This window comes from Pleurodeles waltl, chromosome 10 (assembly GCF_031143425.1).
Source record: "Pleurodeles waltl isolate 20211129_DDA chromosome 10, aPleWal1.hap1.20221129, whole genome shotgun sequence".
Classification (NCBI taxonomy): Eukaryota; Metazoa; Chordata; class Amphibia; order Caudata; family Salamandridae; genus Pleurodeles; species Pleurodeles waltl.
This window is the reverse complement of record NC_090449.1, coordinates 657,554,159-657,572,308: the sequence shown is the minus strand read 5'-3', so window position 1 is coordinate 657,572,308 and position 18,150 is coordinate 657,554,159. Positions and strand designations below refer to the sequence as shown.

Below are 18,150 nucleotides of genomic sequence, written 5' to 3'. Positions count from 1 at the left end.
CATGTCCTCTGCTGCCGGTAGCAGAGGACTACCTTTGCTTTCGGCAGCAGAGGACTTGAACAGTGCCCTGACTGGATGCTCCAAAGTGTGCATTAAGCTCTACACTCAGCTGTCTTAAGACAGCAGGGTGGAGACCGAGCACAGGCCTCTAGGGCCTAAAGGAGCGTCCAGCCAGACCGCTCCATCCAATCCAGGCACTGCTCTCATGATGGGTACCAGCGTCTGAACTGGTTAGGGGAGCTCTTCCTCTATCTGAGAGCAGAGGAACATGGAGGAGAACACAAAGCCCATGGGAGGCTTTTTTTCTTCTTAATGTGTAATCCACGTGTGTATAATGCCAGTAAGTATGTAATGTATGTAGGTGTAGTGGCTGTATTTATTTTATAGTGTTATTTGGGCTTTTGGATGGGGGGGTGGTTTATTTTGGGGTTTTAGAGGAAGGGGTGTTTTATTATTATTATTTTGTTTTTTGTGAATTCTCAGGGAACTTCACTCGCTCCACCACTTTCAAAGGGCACAAGCCACCACTGTGAGCCAGGAGACGGATATTAATGGAAACCTCAAGTGCGACCAGCATTTCCTTAAAAGGGGATTAACAAAACTTTTAAAGATTGATAGACAATTCCCCATTGCTGAGGAGCTGGCTGTAAAATGTTTAAGTGCAGAATACTAGCTGCAAGCCCTTTGTATGGTCTTGGCACTGTAGATAAGGATGGGTGATTACATACACATTTCTTCAGGAACATCTGGAAGGTCAACTTTATGCAGTTAAAACTTAAAAGTACAAGCTTGTTTTGACACTATTTAAGATCACTCGATTTGATTGATCACACGTATGGTTTATACTTCTCTTATTTCTCTTTTCATTTATTTTCTGGCAATTTTCTGTTCTAACTAGTGTATGCCGAATACAATATGTTTGTTAATTTTATATCGAAGAAAATTAATCTGCTAACTGGTTTGAGAGTGTTTTAGTATTGTGGTGAACAAGAATACACACAACCAGTGTGGCCTAGCAGGCTGTACGTGAAGCTGGGTCAACGCTAGCATGCAATAACTTTCTTTTGATAACAAGAACGGCATAGTGGACAAATGTGCTTCTCTGCTAAGGAAAACTCTTCAAATGCCTCTAGACAAGCACGGTGGAACACATGTGAGCAGGACAACAGCACAGCCTGGCGTGGACTCATTTTCCCGGGAAGAGGACATCTTGGTACGTTATTTATGTGACACAAAGGCATAATACAAATGGGGCAGTCGAATATCTCTTGCCGTAAAGCCTGCAACGAGAATGAGAACATAACATCAATGATTGCCTTCCAGCTGATTAGAATTTAGTATTATTTATGTTATTGATATTTGTAATTCAGGAACTTGTTTTTTTTAATTTGCAAAGTAGACAGTTTTTAAAATGCATTTTTGCCTTTGACAAAACGCAGCAAACATTAAGTTAAAACTAAAGTCCTGTTTCGATTTACAATTCTACTTTGTGCAGGCCAATATTTACCAACAGCAATCATACATTATTCACATCAGTACGGAAAGAGCATTATTATTATTGAGAAATTACACATACAATCAACCCAATCAGCTAACACTGGAAAACTTTATTTAAAAAAAAAAACAATTTGACTTGCAACAAAAAGTAGAACTCAATCACTAATTAAGTTCATATATGCTGTACAGGATTGTATTCCCCTTCAACGTCCCATTTCAAATGCCAAAGTAGAATCACATGCGGAAGAAGGTAGGGAGGATGCAATTAGCGGTTAGAGATTTTTAAGAGTAAATGTGACTACGAAACTGTTTTACTGATAAGTCATACAGTAGTTGCTAGTGACATTAGGATTTTCAGCAATGAGAAGATGTGCTTTCTTTTACGATTATCCTTTATGCTTCCTTCCTCCACATCACCCTGAAATGGTCCCTCACTTCTTTGAGTGGTTGAGACAAGCTGTCATTAGCAAGGGCCAACCTTGACGTTTGAATTGGTATACTGTTCCAAATAGTGTTGTGTATGAATCACAAGAGAACGCTTTACTTTCTGATGGATCCATCTTACTACAGATTTGTCTCTTTATGATTATCAATCAGGAGTCAATCTGGTCCAGACACTTTTTCCCAGCAATAGCATTCCAGTGATGCCATGTGGTTTCAACCTTGACTGCACACTCTCTGATTTGACAACATAGGAGTATATTAGGAGCATTTGTGTGTGTTCCTGATTTTTGTGCCTCATTGATGCAGGTTTAGAGCTCTCTTGGTGCCTCACTGCCAAAATTCCTCAGTATTTCGAAAGCCACTTGGTAAAACGTTTCTGTATAAGATTTTAGGGATTAAACCCTGTCACAGGTTTAGAAGGAGAAAGTTCTTGTCAGACCCACATGGCATCTGTATGTAGTCTGTATGGCTTTGAACACCACATTGTGGCCTGACTCCCATCCATTATGCACCTAAAGGTCATATGGGAACTGGAGGCTAAGCTATTTTTGACCAAGGCCTGCAGAGACACAGGGAAGTGTTCTGCTTCACCTTCAGGTAAATCTCTTAGAAATTCTCTCCACAAAAGGTGAAGTCCTCCTATTTCTTGAGAAAACAGTCCTGCTCCGGGGGCCATTTGGAGTCTCAACACTCTTCCCTGATGCAGGACTCTTCTATGTCATCAGATAAACTCACAACAGTGAAAATGTTGAGACCAGAGTTTTGGCTTCCAGTGGCTGACCCTGAGCAGGTTGAGGCCTTCTGTGTGGTGATGCTGGACTTAGTCAGAAGGATTCTGGTTCCGTATGGGCCACTCCCCAAAGATGGCCCTGCAGGCTTGGTGACTGGCAGTTCCAATCCCACTGCCTCCCGGCTCTGAGACTCTATGGGCACAACCACTTAAAACGCTGAAGCCTACCAAGGTCCCATCACTCATTCAGTTGGCAACACCTTTATTGTCGAAACAGATGCTGATCTTAGAGACATCTACAATGATGCCTTCAAAGTCAGAAGAACTTGTTTGAATGGCTAAAGAGAATGTAGCATTTTGTTTTTATGACATGCCCTTGGCACAACCTCAGGCAAAAGGATTTGCCTAGACGGAAGAACTGTTTGGGTGAAAGTCAGAGGTCACTGTCATGCCTGCTAAGGATTGCAACTCAACAAATTACTAATGCTGGTTTATGCCTTGATTGGTAAAATGGAGGTAGTCTGGAAACCTCATAATAGGTGGACATCCTTTATGCATCTGGTCTTCCTTCAGAAGAAGTGTCCTCGTTCATCATTGTGGTATGAAAAGCAGAAGAAGCTTTGGAGTTGGCCCTACGCTCTATGGGAGCCAAATATAACACTTTCATGGAATGTTTTTTTATTCTTACCATAATCTTCACTTTCAGGGCCCTTGCTCCCCTTCTAGACCCTGTCCTTGCTGTATTTGAGAAACTCTTTCTGGACTCAGCAAATTTCCATATGACATAGAACTGCCTTCAGTGACCAACAGATTAAGTTGCCACACATTTCACTGGAAAGCCCTGTGGTCCAAACGCCTTTCTCGACATTTCCCAAGGTTTCTCACGATTGAGTAAAAAAAGATGAACTTTATGAGCCATAATATACAGTGGCGGCCGGAATTTTTAGGAAGGAGGGGGCAGGTGGGAAGCACACTCACACTCATTCATTCACACATGCATGCACATTCATTCACAACACTCATCAAATATTCAAACATGCACGCATGCAACAAACGTTTTTTTAAAAACACACACACACAAACGTACACACTTAGCTTCAGCTCGGAGGTCCCAGGAGCGTTGGGGCTGCTGCCTTCCCTCAGTGGCTGACCTTAGGTCGGCCAATGAGGAAAGGCAGCAGTCCCAACTTCATCACAGAGTGGGATGAGGTCAGTGAGACTGCTGACCCCTCCCCGCTCTGTGATGAGGTGTTACTGATTGACACTCGCCCTGGGCACTTCAGAGCTTAAACCTGAAGCGCCTAAGTCGAAGTAAATCGGTGACGCTTCCCCTCATCACTGAGGTGAAGGGCCTCGAGGCACCTTTGCTGAGCCAAGGAGGTCAAGCCCATAGGAGCTGTGACCTCTTCAGCCCAGTAATGTTCAGCACAGGCAGCCAGGAGTCTGTGCAAATCGTGCATGTCTAGCTCCTGGCTGCCTGATCTGAACATGAAGAGTGTCTCTCAGGCTGACCTTTGCTCAGCCTGACAGGCACTCTTCATGAGAGGCAAAAAGTGGTGGGGCGTGGCCCCTCCACCCTAAAGGACGGGTCGCGCCTGATAAAATATTAATCTCTGGCACCCTCATCCTCCAAACGCCACCTGTCTCCTGGGCTGCTATGTAAACTCCCACATGGGAACTGGCAAGACTTAGTCATCAATCTACTGGGCCACATGAGAAAGCTACTTTCTGATTTGGTCAATAACAGTTTAGATGCCTCCGATCAGAACCTGAAGTGCAGCTCAATCCATGGTCACAGCCTTCACGTTGTGCTGTTATGCTTTGATGTATCCTACTGGGTTCTAACGCAAACCTCAAGAACATGCCCCTTGATGGCAAGCATCAGTTCATAGAGAAGACCGATAACCTCAGAGTACAGCCCTCCTCTAGTATATTGCCTACCCACAGTACACAATTAGCTCTTAAAGATTGGCCTCTGGCTACCACATTTCTCAAACCTGGGCAGTGTAACACAACTGTTAGACCTGACAGCCTTAGGGTGGTCACCCTCAACGTTTTGCCTGCCTCCCTTCACTTTTTGACACTGTTTTTGCTGGTTTTAGGCTCTGCACACTTTATCACTGCTAACAAGCATATGTACCAGTATTAAAGTGCATATGCTTTTTCCCTTAAAACATGGTGACATTGGCTCATACCCAATTGGCTTATTTAATGTACTTAAAAGTCCCTAGTAAAAGTGCACTACATGTGTCCAGGGCCTGTAGATTAAATGCTCACTGATTGTGCCACCCACATAAGTAGCCCCCTAACCATGTCACAGGCCTGCCATTGCAAGGCCTGTGTGTGCAGTTTCACTGCCAATTCGACTTGGCATTTAAAAGTACTTGCCAAGCCTTAAACTCCCCTTTTTCTACATATAAGTCACCCCTAAGGTAGGCCATAGTTAACCCATAGGGCAGGGTACCATGTAGGGAAAAGGCTGGACACGTACCTGTGTAGTGTACATGTCCTGGTAGTGTAAAACTCCTAAATTCGTTTTACACTGCTGTGAGGCCTGCTCCTTTCATAGGCTAACAGTATGGCTAACCCCATATACTGTTTGAAGGTCATATTTAGTATGGACAGAATGGTAACACAAAATCCTGTTGACTGGTGAAGTTGGATTTAATATTACTATTTTTGAAATGCCACTTTTAGAAAGTGAGCATTTCTTTGCACTTAAATCATTCTGTGCCTTACAATTCACGTTTGGCTGGGTCAGTTGACAGTTCCCTTGTGCATTTCACTCAGACAACCCCAAACACAAGATGCTCAGTCACACCTGCACACATCTGCATACTCACGGCCCACTGGATCAACGCATAGCTGAGCTTGAACGACGCAGCCAGACTTCCTGCGAAAGGAATCGATGCAGCGCCTGGCGTGTGACAGAAATTTCCCTGCATCGCCCACCGGATCGACGCAGCTCCTGTGACTATGTCCTGCACACACAGGATTTCTCTGCATCGTCAGATAAATATGCTATATTTTTCTAAACCTGTGTGGTGTGTCTGTGTGGTATTTATACTGTGTTACTGCATGATCTATTGCACAAATGGGTTACACCTTGCCTTCTAAGTTAAGCTGACTGCTCAGTGCCAAGCTACCAGAGGGTGGGCACAGGATAATTTGGATTGTGTGTGACTTATCCTGACTAGAGTGATGGTCCTTGTTTGGACAGGGGGTCACATGACTGCCAACCAAATACCCCATTTCTAACAGCAATGCTGCCCAATGCACTGCGTTACTTGTGTTTGCCATGCCACGCAAGGTGACACAAATTGGCCCTTGCATGGCTTTGTAAATTTTGACTAGCACTTTGTATCATGGCTGCGCCAAAAAAAGTGTCACAATCACAATGCAAAATGTGTGTAAATGTGTCCTTAGAATCCTTATACTTGGATTGTTTCCTTCAGTCAGGGCATATCCTTCTAATATAACAATGAATCTGTGCTCAATTTAACTTTATCGTCCAAGCAGTCATTTACATTAAACTAAAGAGGTGTATAATTCCATGTTTGCAGATGCTGGCAAGGAACTAAGGGTACAGTGACCCTTGGGAGCATCCATTCCATATATGTGTTCTTGTTATGCAATACTGAGAAAGCTGTCCTAAAGTGCAACATCAGCAATAAAACTTGTCAACCCTGACCTCAATCAATTTGAATATGTAACAAGTTGTTTTTTAACAGGTGCTAACTAAAACCACAATAAAAGACATGGAGTAAGGTGGACACTTTTTTTTAACAACCCCCAAAAGAATGCTTATCTTAAGGGAACACACGAACATTTACAATTAGAATATGCACATAATCAGTACTGATCCCCAATACATTTTCAAATAAAGGTTTGTAAGGCATCTAAGTTATAAAATGGTTCCAACACTGACATTTCAGACAGGTAGGTGCTACAGGAAAGGACATTTTACTGACCACTATTAGTCACTGTTAGGCATCCCCCGCCAATACTCAGAAATTGAGACAAACATGATGATAAGCCTGGGACACAGTTAACGATCAATTGTGTTGTTCCTGTTGGTACTAATGAGAGGAGTTGGGCCATTATCCAATTGCAGTTCATGTTGAAGGAGACAAGAGTTAAATTGGTTGGGTGTGAAGAATGCAAAGTTGAAATAAGTAAACTTAAAGAAAATAAACTACATAGGTGTCATTAGTTGCTTAATCCACAATACCTCCAGGACCCTTAATGGTGTTTGTGGATTCAGGAAATGCCATCACCAGCAGCAGATCCTACTCCAGCCATACTCTGATGGCTCTGCAGCTTTAAAACCTCTTCGAATACACTCAAACGTACACTACCACTTCTGGTGGGGCGTGGGAGTGGCAAGGTGTCCCTCATTTCTCCACCAGTTGAAAGATGATAACAACTGATCATCGGGGCAAGGGCAATGCCCTGCTCTTTATGTCACTCCCAAGCCGCCTTCTTTAAACTAGGACATGTTCTCCTAAACTTGGTTTAATTTTTGAGGTGGAACTCCTTACCCTTTTGAATGAAGGGTCCTTATAGGTAGAACCTCTAGACAAAAAAAACAGGTTTTTAAGAATGATAGATGTTAGACCAGATGGCATTATGGCAGTCTTCTCAAACTTTTGCTTCCTTTTTCTTGGCCTTAGCACTTGGTGCACTTTACTGTCAAAGTGCTTGTACTCACTCCTTTAAACAGCGTAAAAAGGTTTACATCCAGTTGGTATATTTAAATTATCCAGTACTGGATCTTTCACTTTCTTGAATCATTCCCTGTCGAAGTGGAAGTCCCACTGTACCATGATAAACAGTATGTTTTAGTATCATAGGCTATAATGGTAATGCAAAACCAGTTTAATAGCCTATTTATGTCCTTTTTTTTTAAAAAAAGGACCAAACTTGAATTATAACCAATCAGGCAACAACACCCACTAGAATGCTACCATCAGAGGCTAAATCCCTCAGATGTTCTGCCGCACGTTGTTTGAAGGGAGTTTCCTTGAGCTCTGCTCAGTTTTTTCATGTGAATTCTACTTTTTTGCATCTACAATGTCTGAATCCTCTAAGAAGGGCCTGTTCCGGTCCTGTAAGTCCTGTGAGAAGAAAAGATTACATGTGGACAACCCACACAGAGTCTCTACTTGCTTACCTCCAACACCAGGTAAGTTTTCCTCAAAAACACTGAGAGATCTAGATGGAAGATTACTTCTGTGGCTACAGCTGTCTAAATCCCAAAAATCCAGTTCTTCTGATGAAGACAGTGTTTCATCTATTAGGCCGCATAAAAAGTCAAAATCCTCTGACCACGGGGTTTCTGAGGAGAGCAGGAAGGCCTTGAAGTTACACCACAAAGACCCTCAAAGAAAGGAAAGAATTAAGCTTATCTCCACAGGGCCGGCTTCCTCCCAACCTTCTACTCCATCTGTGAAGAAAAAGGAGCAGCACCGTTCTCCCTCATCATACCCGTTGAGGTCTAAAACGCCTCTCAAAATGCCGTTGTCGTTAGTATCGACTACTACAGTGACCCTCACCATGTTCCTGACGACATCATCATTATCGAAAACATCGACTACGGCCACCATCAGTGCTCCCATTTCACCGCCAAGGTATTGTCTTACACCAAGTCACTGTCAACAGTTGATATGACATCTCCAACACAGTTGAAAAAGCTACCGCCGATGAAGATGGCATCAGCAACACCACTGACAATGGTGCAGTCAACAACATCATCGCCGATGACAGCACCTTCGATGGCAGCATCATCATCATCATCGAGAGAATTTTTACCTTAGACATCTCAATTCACATTTACGTTGTTGATGACTACAATAAAGATCACAAAAACTGCCTTGTGACCTGAAGTGACTTCCCCACATAAAGTCTCAGCTTTGCTACCAAGCCATTTAATGGATTGGGAAGAATCAGATGATTAGGGGCCTTTTAGAACGCACACAGTCCTTCAGAACTTCACGTGAAGTATTAGAAGGAAGATGACAAAGATGAACAGCAGTGTTATGATCCTTATTACATCCCTCATAGCAGGCATTATGAGCATTATGAATATCCACAGCCTCGGCAAGATGGTATACAAATGCCTCCTGCGTTGTTTCAAGATTTTCAGACTATGCTGCAGGTCTGCAGGAGAAGGCTTCCTGAACCTCTTCAAGAACAGCAGCCTACACAACCTAAGACTGTTTCTCCAGCCATGCCAAGAAACATTCCTCCACGTCCGATGCGCAGGTCAACATGAGCCTGAACTATTGCTGTACCTCCAAGGGAGGATAACACTTCTTCAGAGGAGGAGAGGGAAGAAGGCAAAATCCTTGCTCCACAACATCTGCAGGACAAATGGGATGATTTTGTGGTCCCTACTCTATCTCCTCCGCCGCCTCATTCTTCAGACTCTCCTCCAGAAGACATTGGGGGTTTCCAATCAACTGAGCTGCAGCACGATTTCATCCCCCAACCTATGTTAAACAGTCAGACTGTTTTCTTCACAATTTTGAGGAGCAGGCTAGGAAGTCTGTGAGAGTCATCCCCATCACAGATTACATCTGGAATGGAGGAATTAAAATTATGAAAAATCTGACTATACCTTGAGTCCCACCTCGCCTGGTCAAAAAATACAAAGCCACAGATGATCCCCTGGCTTCCCTCATCAGTCACCCTAAGCCTAACTGTCACCTCATAGGCGGTGCAAAGGCATTCAAAAATCCCTTGGTTCCCATGTCTGCAGACACCTGGACAATGTAAGAGAGAGATTCTCTCTTATGCCCTTGCGATTCTGGGGTGCTATGATCCCCAAATGTGGTCAGATGTCAGCGCTTACTTGATATCATCCCTGAAGACAAGAAGCCTGAAACAAAGAAGATACTGCAGGATGGTGAACATACTTCTTGAAAGTTTATAGATATTGCTCTCAACATCATTTCCACAGTTTCTGCCAGTTAGCTGGAGCAGCAGTTTTAAGATGTCAAGGATGGCTAAAGGCCACATCTTTTAGACCGGAGGTCCAATCAAAATTCTTGGACATGGCCAACGATGGCAAAACATTGTTTGGGAAGCATATTGATGACACCTTATTGGCAATAAAAATAGATACTGACAATGCTAGATTTCTCCGTACTTCAAAGTTCAAGAAATTGCCCTTTGGAGACATCAGGTGAATAGATTTCTCCTCTTACAGAGGTGGCTACCAATAGCCCCAGCACTTTCACCTTCAGTTGTAATATAGGCCCTCGTATCATCAGGTGTATCACCAGCCGCTCTCAACAGCTTTCAACAAGCAGTGCACGCTGAAAGCAACCCCCAGGGACGCGATGCAGACCACAAACAATGACCTGGACCAAGTACCAGCTACATCTGCTCCTTCCACCTATGTGGATGCAAATATCTTCAACTACCTTCGCCAACGGAAGGAGATACCATCAGACAAATGGGTGTTGGATTTAGTCAATTATGGCCATACCTTAGAGTTTGTGCAAAGACCACCAAATAATCTTCTGAAAGGAGCGCACCCATGTCGTGTTCACTTATTGAGGAAAGAAGCCTTAATTATGCTGGCCAAGGGTGTGATTGAAAAGGTTCCTTTTCATTAAAAAGGAATGGGATTCTGTTCCCGTTTTTTTCAAGTGCAAAAAAAGACAGCAGAATGGAGGCCCAAACCAGACATCAGAAAACTGAAAAAAATTCTGCACAATCTTTCCATATGGGTACTCGATCAGACTTCCTTCATCTGTTAAACAGCAGAGATCACATCACATCATTGGATTTGCAGGATGCATACTTCCACATCCCCATACATCCCAAGCAGAGCATATATATCTGTTTCACTGTGGCCGGTACCCATTTTCAATTCAGAGTCCTTCCCTTCGGCCTAAAGTCAGTCCTTCGAATCTTCAAAAAATGCCTCGCCTCTGTGGCAGCAGCACTCAGGAAACAAGGTCATCAGGTATTCCCCTGCTAGACAACTGGCTGCTGAAAGCCTCATCAGTGGAAAAAGCTTCCAAAGCTACCAGGGCCAGCCTCTTACTGTTTCACAGGCTAGCCTCATTGTAAACTATCAAAAATCACCCACCACTCAAAATCAAAGGATAATGTTCTTGGGTGCAAACCTCGACATAATCGAGAAGAAAGCTTATATATCACAAGACAGGCAATGAAGGCTGTCCAACCTGGCTCTGCAAATCTCCAAAATAAAGCCTGTTTCTGTAAGATCATTCACGCCACTCCTGGGGATGATCTCCTCTGCAATAAATCTAGTTCAGCTGGCCCTACTAAAGATGAGGCCATTAAAAGAGTATCTACAGATACAATGGATCCAATCACAAGGCTCCTTTGAATACCTTATCACTATTACTCCAAGGATGAAAAAGGGACTAGCATGGGGTCTCATATAAATCATCTTTCTCAAGGTCTAACAGTCCCGACGGCAGTACCAGACTTTATCATCACAATGGATCCTTCCTTGGAGGCCTAGGGCGGCTACCTACAGGACTTCAAATCCAGGGGAAATGGTCCTCACATTGAAAATCACCGCACATCAGTCACCTAGAACGAAAAGCATTATATCTCACTCTAAAAGCTTTTCTGCCACGGACAGCAGGGTCCTCCATGCTGGTATGTACTTACAACATGACCAGCCTTTATTACATCAACAAGCAAGGAGGAACCTGACCTCTATCCCCTTCTCAAGAACCTCAAGATCTTTGGAACTGGTTAACATATTTCTATGAGCTGAGCACATATCAGGGGTGAACAACACCGTGGCAGACATTCTCAGCAGAACCAGAGATAGTTGCCATGAGTGGGAACTGGATCAACTGGAATTGGACCAGATTTTCTCACGATGGGGCAAACTGGTGTTGGATCCTTTCGCGACAGACAGTAACACCAAATGCCAGTTTTATGCCAGTTGATACCCATTCATGGGGACATGATGGAATGCCCTTTTGATGCGATGGTTCAGAATTAATGCATACACTTCCTCCCCTTTCCACTAATTCCCAAATTTCTCAGCAAAATGCAAACCGAAACACTGTTGCCTCATTCTGATCACTCCCAAGTGGCCCAGACAGCACTGGTTTATGGAACTCATTCTCCTGTCAGTGACTGATTCAATACACCTTCTGAAAAAGTGAACTCTCCTTATGATGAACTAGGGCCAGAGTTTACACCCGGAGCCACCTTCTCTACCATTGGATGCACAGCTCCTGAGTTCTGGGAGTTTCAAAACCTGAACATCACAAGAATGCAGAGATACATTATCCAAAGCAAGGGTGGAGAGTACGGGCAAATCTTACAGGCTAAAGTGGAAAAGATTCTGTTCCTGGTGTCAAAAGAATAATTTGCATCTCTTTGAAGCCTCTGCTGAACAGATTATACCTTATCTCCTTTCACTAGCCAAGTCAAGCCTTGTTCATACATCAATTAAGGTTCACCTTGTCACAATTTCAAGGTACAAACATTCTACACAAACTACATCTCTCTGCTCCATAAGATTCATTAAGCAATTCATGAAAGGGCTGTTCAGAGCTTTCCCACCGGTGCAAGCTCCTCCCCTGGAATGGCATCTCAATGTGGTCCTCTCACAATTAATGAAGCCTCTTTTTGAATCCATTCATAAGGCTGACCTAACGTTCCTCTCATGGAAAGTTGCTTTACTACTCACTCTCACATCCATCACAAGAATCAGTGAGATACAGCCCTTCATGACCCTTGAACCTTTTCTACGTTTCATAGACAAATGTGTACTTCTTAGAACAAATCTAAAATGCATTCCTAAAGTTCCTTCTCAAGTTCATCTCAATGAACCTATCATACTTCAAACATTCTTTCCCAGTCCTATCACGCCAGCTGAAAGGGCTCTCCATACTTAAGACATTAAGCAGTGTCTTAAGTTCTACCTCCACCGTACTAAACAGATTCGTAAAACGTATCAACTGCTGGTCTCTTATGGTCAAGGGCCTCAAATGACTGCAGCAATGAAAGCAACAACAGCAAGATGGACCTCAGCAACAATTCAGTTTTGCCATTCCAAGGGGGGCAAACCCCTAACGAAAAGAGCTAAACCTCATTCTACAATAGCAGTATCCATTTCAGCTACTCTGTTCGCAGAAATCCCTTTGGAGAAAATATGTTGTGCTGCGAAGTGGAAGAGCACCCACTTGTTCACGTAGTACTGCTGCCGAGAGTCAGCACAATGCAGCGATGCAGCAGTAGGACAAGCTGTATTACTCCATCTATTCCAATAAGGTGAGTCTCTTTAAATAAAGGTATTTATATTCATATTAAAAACTTTTCAGTCAACTGTATACTGCCTTTTTCAATTGCTATATTACTATAAGGGTTAGATACAAATTCTTATGATTTTCTAATATATATATATATATATACATATATATATATATTGTATGCCTCACTATAAAATGTATTACTCTACCCAACATCCTCTAAGGGTCCTTGAATTGCCTAAATTAGTGCTTGCTATTCTGATTCAAGCATGTGAATCTATGAAAGATCCAATACTGGATAAGAAAATGAGTTACTTACTTTTAACTGGAGTTATCCAGTATTGGTATCCTTCATGGATTTACAAGTGACTCACCCTTCTCCCCTTAAAAGCTCACCTCATAGATTGAAATTTTTATTCCCACTTGTGCTTGGAAAATCTGAGGAATTCAGCCTCTGCTGGAAGCATTCTAGAGGGTTGTGTCGTCTGATTGTTTGTGGTTCAAGACTGGTCCTTTTAAAAAATAAAAATAAAAAAGGACTTAGATAAGCTATTAAAATGGGTTCCGTTGCCATTATAGCCTATGATACTATTACATACTGCTTTACTATGGTACTGTGGGACTCCCACTTCGACTACGGGGAATGATTCAAGCATGTGAATCTATGAAAGAATCAAATATTGGATACATGCAGTAACAGGTAAGTAACTCATTTGCTTACTTATAAGTCCCAAGTACAGTGGTACTACTTGTACCCATGACCTGTAAATTAAATGCTACTGGTGGACTGCAGCACTTGTTGTGCCACCAACTTAAGCAGCCCTTTTAAAACATGTATCAGACCTTCCACTTCAACCTGGTAAAATAAACATTTTGCCAAGCCTAAATCTACTTTTTTCACACATGTAATTCACCACATGGTAGGCCCTAGACAGCTCTTGGGGCAGGGGGCATTGTATTTAAAATGTTGGGTGTTGGACATGGCCCTTTTTGCAGGGTCATCCCCAAACTTTTTGCCTCCTTCTTACTATTTTGTTCTGAACAATTTTTGCTGGCTTTAGGACTCTGGGCACTTTTCCACTGCTAATCAGAGCTAAAGTGCATACTATCTCTGTTTAAATTGTATTGGTTTATCCCAGATTAGCATATTTGGTTTACTAGTAAGTTCCTAGGAAAGTGCACTATAAGTGCCCAGGGCCTGCAAATCAAATGTTACTAGTGGGCCTGCAGCACTGATTGTGCCACCCACAATAGTAGCCCTATAAACATGGCTCAGACCTGCAGCGTCTGTGTGTAGTTTTTAAACTGTCAATTCAACCTGGCAAGTGTACCCACTTGCCAGGCCTAAACCTTCCCTTTTTAAAAATGTAAGGCACACCTAAGGTTAGCCCTAGGAGCCCCATGGGCAGGGTGCAGTGTGTGTTAAAGGTGGGACATGTACTGATGTGTGTTACATGTCCTAACAGTGAAATACTGCCAAATTCCGTTTTCACTGTTACAAGGCCTAACTCTTTCATAGGTTAACGTGGGGGCTGCCTTTAAATAACTTTTAAGTGTATTTTCCCTTTGAAAGCCGACAGAAATATGGAAATTGGTGTCTCTGAACTCACAATTAAAAAATACATCTTTTGGTAAAGTTGGTTTTAAATTGTCATTTTGAAAATGCCACTTTTAGAAAGTGGGCATTTTCTTGCTTAAAGTAGTCTGTGACTCTGCATGCTTGTGTAGCTGCTTGTGAATCCCCTCTAGACAGTAAAACAAAGGGAGTTGGGGTGTAGCCTGCATACCCGATGGGCCATCTGGGTTAGATTGGAGGGGTCACTTACACCTGAATGGGTTGTGCCTGCCCTCACAAAATGCAGTCTCCAACCCCCTGGTGTGAGTCTGGAGCCAGGCCTGGGCATGGCAGGATCTTGTGAACAACAGAGATTCTCCTTTGAAGTTTGCTTACTTCAAAGGCAGAAAGGGGTATAAGTAGTGGACCCAAAACCCCAGATTTTTAGACTCCTTCTGGAATCAAGAGGAACCTCTGCCAAGGAGAAGAACTGGCGAGCTGGAAAAGTACTGCCTCTTTGCCTGTGGCTGTGATTTGCTAGGTTGGCCTGCAGTTGCTGCTTCTGCCTGAGAGGGGACAGAGACTGGACTTTGTTGTATACTCCTGCCTGTGAAGAATCTCCAAAGGCTTGTATTGAGCTTGCCTCCTGTTTTGAATTCTAAGGTCCATCAAAGACTTCCTCTGCCAGCACCAGGACTCTCTGCTGAGACACCTGCCCTGCAAAGTTGTTCCCTGTCCAGTCCCTGAGCCCTTGAGAGGTGAAGCTGGCAGAACAAGGACTGAAATGCACGCACAGAACACCGTGCAGGGACATTTTTGACACACCGCTTGCAATGCGCCTAAAAGCGATGCATCGCGGCTGGAGAAACTATGCAATACCCGTTTGCGGCTGCTAATAATGATGCAAATCCCACGTAGCACGGTTTTCAAACACCGTGCAACCGGAATTCTAACATATCTTCACTGGGCGTCAAAGTCATCGCCTGGATCAGAGGTGTCCTGTCCGGAAATCAACATTTTGCTCTCTTGCTGGGGAGAAAAACAACACATCGCCGACCCAGCCAGAGAAGAAACGATGCAAGGCCTCATTTGCGAGTTAGGAAGTGATGCATCGTTTACTTTTCTGATGCACGCTCGCCCATGCGGCTTAATGTTTGATGCAAACCAGGTACTTTGTGTAAAATTAACGTTTCCATTGTTTCCTATGGAGTAAGACTGAAAATTCATATCTTGACTTGTTTACTTTGGATTTTTGTTGTTTTGGTCTTGTTTGATTTAGATGAATATTACCTATTTTTCAAAACTGGTGTGGTGTCCATTATGTAGTGTTTTCACTGTATTACTGTGTGTGTTGGTACAAATACTTTACACATTGCCTTTGAGATAAGCCTGACTGCTTGTGTCAAGCTACCAAGGGTGTGAGCAGGGGTTATCTTGAGTGTGTATCTCCCTTGCATTGACTAGAGTGAGCGTCCCTGCTTGGACAGGGTGCAAACTGGCTGCCAGTCAGAGGCCCCATTTCTAACATTGGGCATATACTTTTAAGTTTTAACACGTCCTGATAGTGAAAAACTCTTAAATTAGTTTTCACTATAGCAAGGCCTACCTCTCCCATGGGTTACCTTATTATGTTCAATAAGTGATAACTTTTGATAGAAAACAGGTGGGACTGCCATGTTTGGTCTCTAGAGAATTGTATGCACTTATAATATAGTAACATTTTAAGTAAAAATTCTGAAAATACCACTTTTAGACAGTCAGCATTTTCTTGTCCTAAGTATTTGGCGCCTATCTTGTGGGCTACATGACGGCATAGATGGCAGTCAGCGTTCAAGTATTCCTCTCAGACAGTGTCACAAAGAGGGAGTAGGTGTTGACAGGATGGGCCCTCTTGACAAGATGGGTAGGGGCTAACTTACCACACTTGCATTTCAACAGGGGCTTCCTCCTGAACTGAGAAGTAACTTCACACTAGCCTTGTGTCACCCCACACATCTTGGTGCTTGGGCAGGGGAAGGAAGAAAATTGCAGAACTAGATGGGGGCAGAGTGGAGGGGGAGTCTAGGAATTTCTCCCACTTTGAAGTTGGCAACAGGTATAAATGTTGGGCCCTAAGGATCACTCTTCAGAACACTCCTTGACCTGTGAACTCTACAAGGACTACTCTGCTGCCTGAGGCCTGCCTTGCTGGTTGAACCCATGACTACCAGAGTGTCTCCAAAGGTCAGTTGTTTGGCCGCCTGTTCTGAGCTGGAGGGACACAAAAGTTCCTGACTGACAGCTTCTTTGGAATCAACGCAAAGTGATGCATCTTGATGAAAGTCTGCACATGATTAGCTCCAGACCGGTGTCTTTCCTGGGACCAACACAGCTTAATGCATCTTGATGCAAGTCCTAGCATTACCAGCTACATATTGGCGGCTTCCCCAGAACCAACACAGTGTGCTGCACCTTGTATTGCAACTCCTGAATGGCATCTTCACCAGCACTGACCCAGTGCAAGGCATGTTGAGGTAAGTCTCCGCAAAGCAGCTCCAAACCGGTGGCTCGATGCCGGCATTGCAGCTCCTGATCACAGAATTAAATGGCACTGACCTAGCGTGATGCATATCTATACTGGAACATGCAGTAAAACTCCTGCTCAATGGCTCCTCAGCGCACCGCAGTGAAGGTCGAAATAGACTTTGCATCTTCATTTCAAGGACACAAAGTACTATCTCAGCGGGCCAAACTTGGTCCTGTTCCTGGTCTGTGCTCCATTGTAGTAATCCTAAACCTGTGACTTTGTCCTGATCCAGTGTGACCAGATATCTGTAACTGGCGCTATTTGCTTCTCTGCTCTGTTTTCCTTAAAATCGCTAAAAATGCATAACTCCGGTCTACAGATTGGATTTCTGTTGTTTTGGTCTCATTTTATTAATTATATTTTACCCCATAAATGAACATACCTGATCCTTGCCCAGTGAACACTTGATAGCTTCTAATACATTTGATTTCGATGTCACTTCTTCTGCAGCAGTAACATACCCCAGATATCTAATTTCAGACACTAAAAACATACATTGTCTTATTTTATTGTGGAACTGGACTCCCTTAAGCTTTCCAACACAGCCTTCAGTAACAAGTTGTGCTCCACAGACATCTGAAAAACCAGTATGTTGCCCTGATATTTCTCTGATCTACAAACAGCTGGTTCATCATCCTCTAAAAGACACTTGCTTCAGAAGCAAGCTCAAATGCAAGATGAGTGAACTGAACCACTTATTCTGAAGATATAAACACAGTCAAAACCTTAGACCCTTGATGCAATTCAATCTGGTAGTAAGCAATGCTCAAATCGTACTTGGAGAAGTAGTCCCCAACATTCAACAGGACCATGTCATTAATGTTGGGTAAAGGAAAGGTATCCTTGATAGTTTTTGTTATAGCTCCTGAGGTTGATGCAAAACCTGAACTTAACATCTGTCTTCCTAGTAATGACCACAGGAGAAACACATTCCTGTGCCTTCACTAATTTAATTACCCCGTCAGATAGCATTTGTACCCATTTTTTCCCACTTTCACTCTCCGTTATAGGTATCCTCCAGGCCTTGTGTCTCATGGGTATCACATAATTCCTACTTTGGTCTTGTGGACATATCTCTCCAAGAGCCCCAACCTATTTTCAA

The 18,150-nt window shown here is 43.3% G+C and overlaps 1 protein-coding gene across 1 annotated transcript in view; it reads right to left on the bottom strand.

Annotated features, from left to right (window-relative positions):
* Positions 1-563: 563 nt before the first annotated feature.
* The window catches only part of RNF32 (ring finger protein 32), a 286,397-nt gene continuing 268,810 nt past the window's right edge, over positions 564-18,150 (bottom strand). Inside the window, exon 9 of the mRNA XM_069209246.1 lies at positions 564-1,280. Coding sequence (XP_069065347.1) covers positions 1,044-1,280 — 237 coding nt within the window. The 3' untranslated portion in view covers positions 564-1,043. The remainder of the gene's footprint in view (positions 1,281-18,150) is intronic.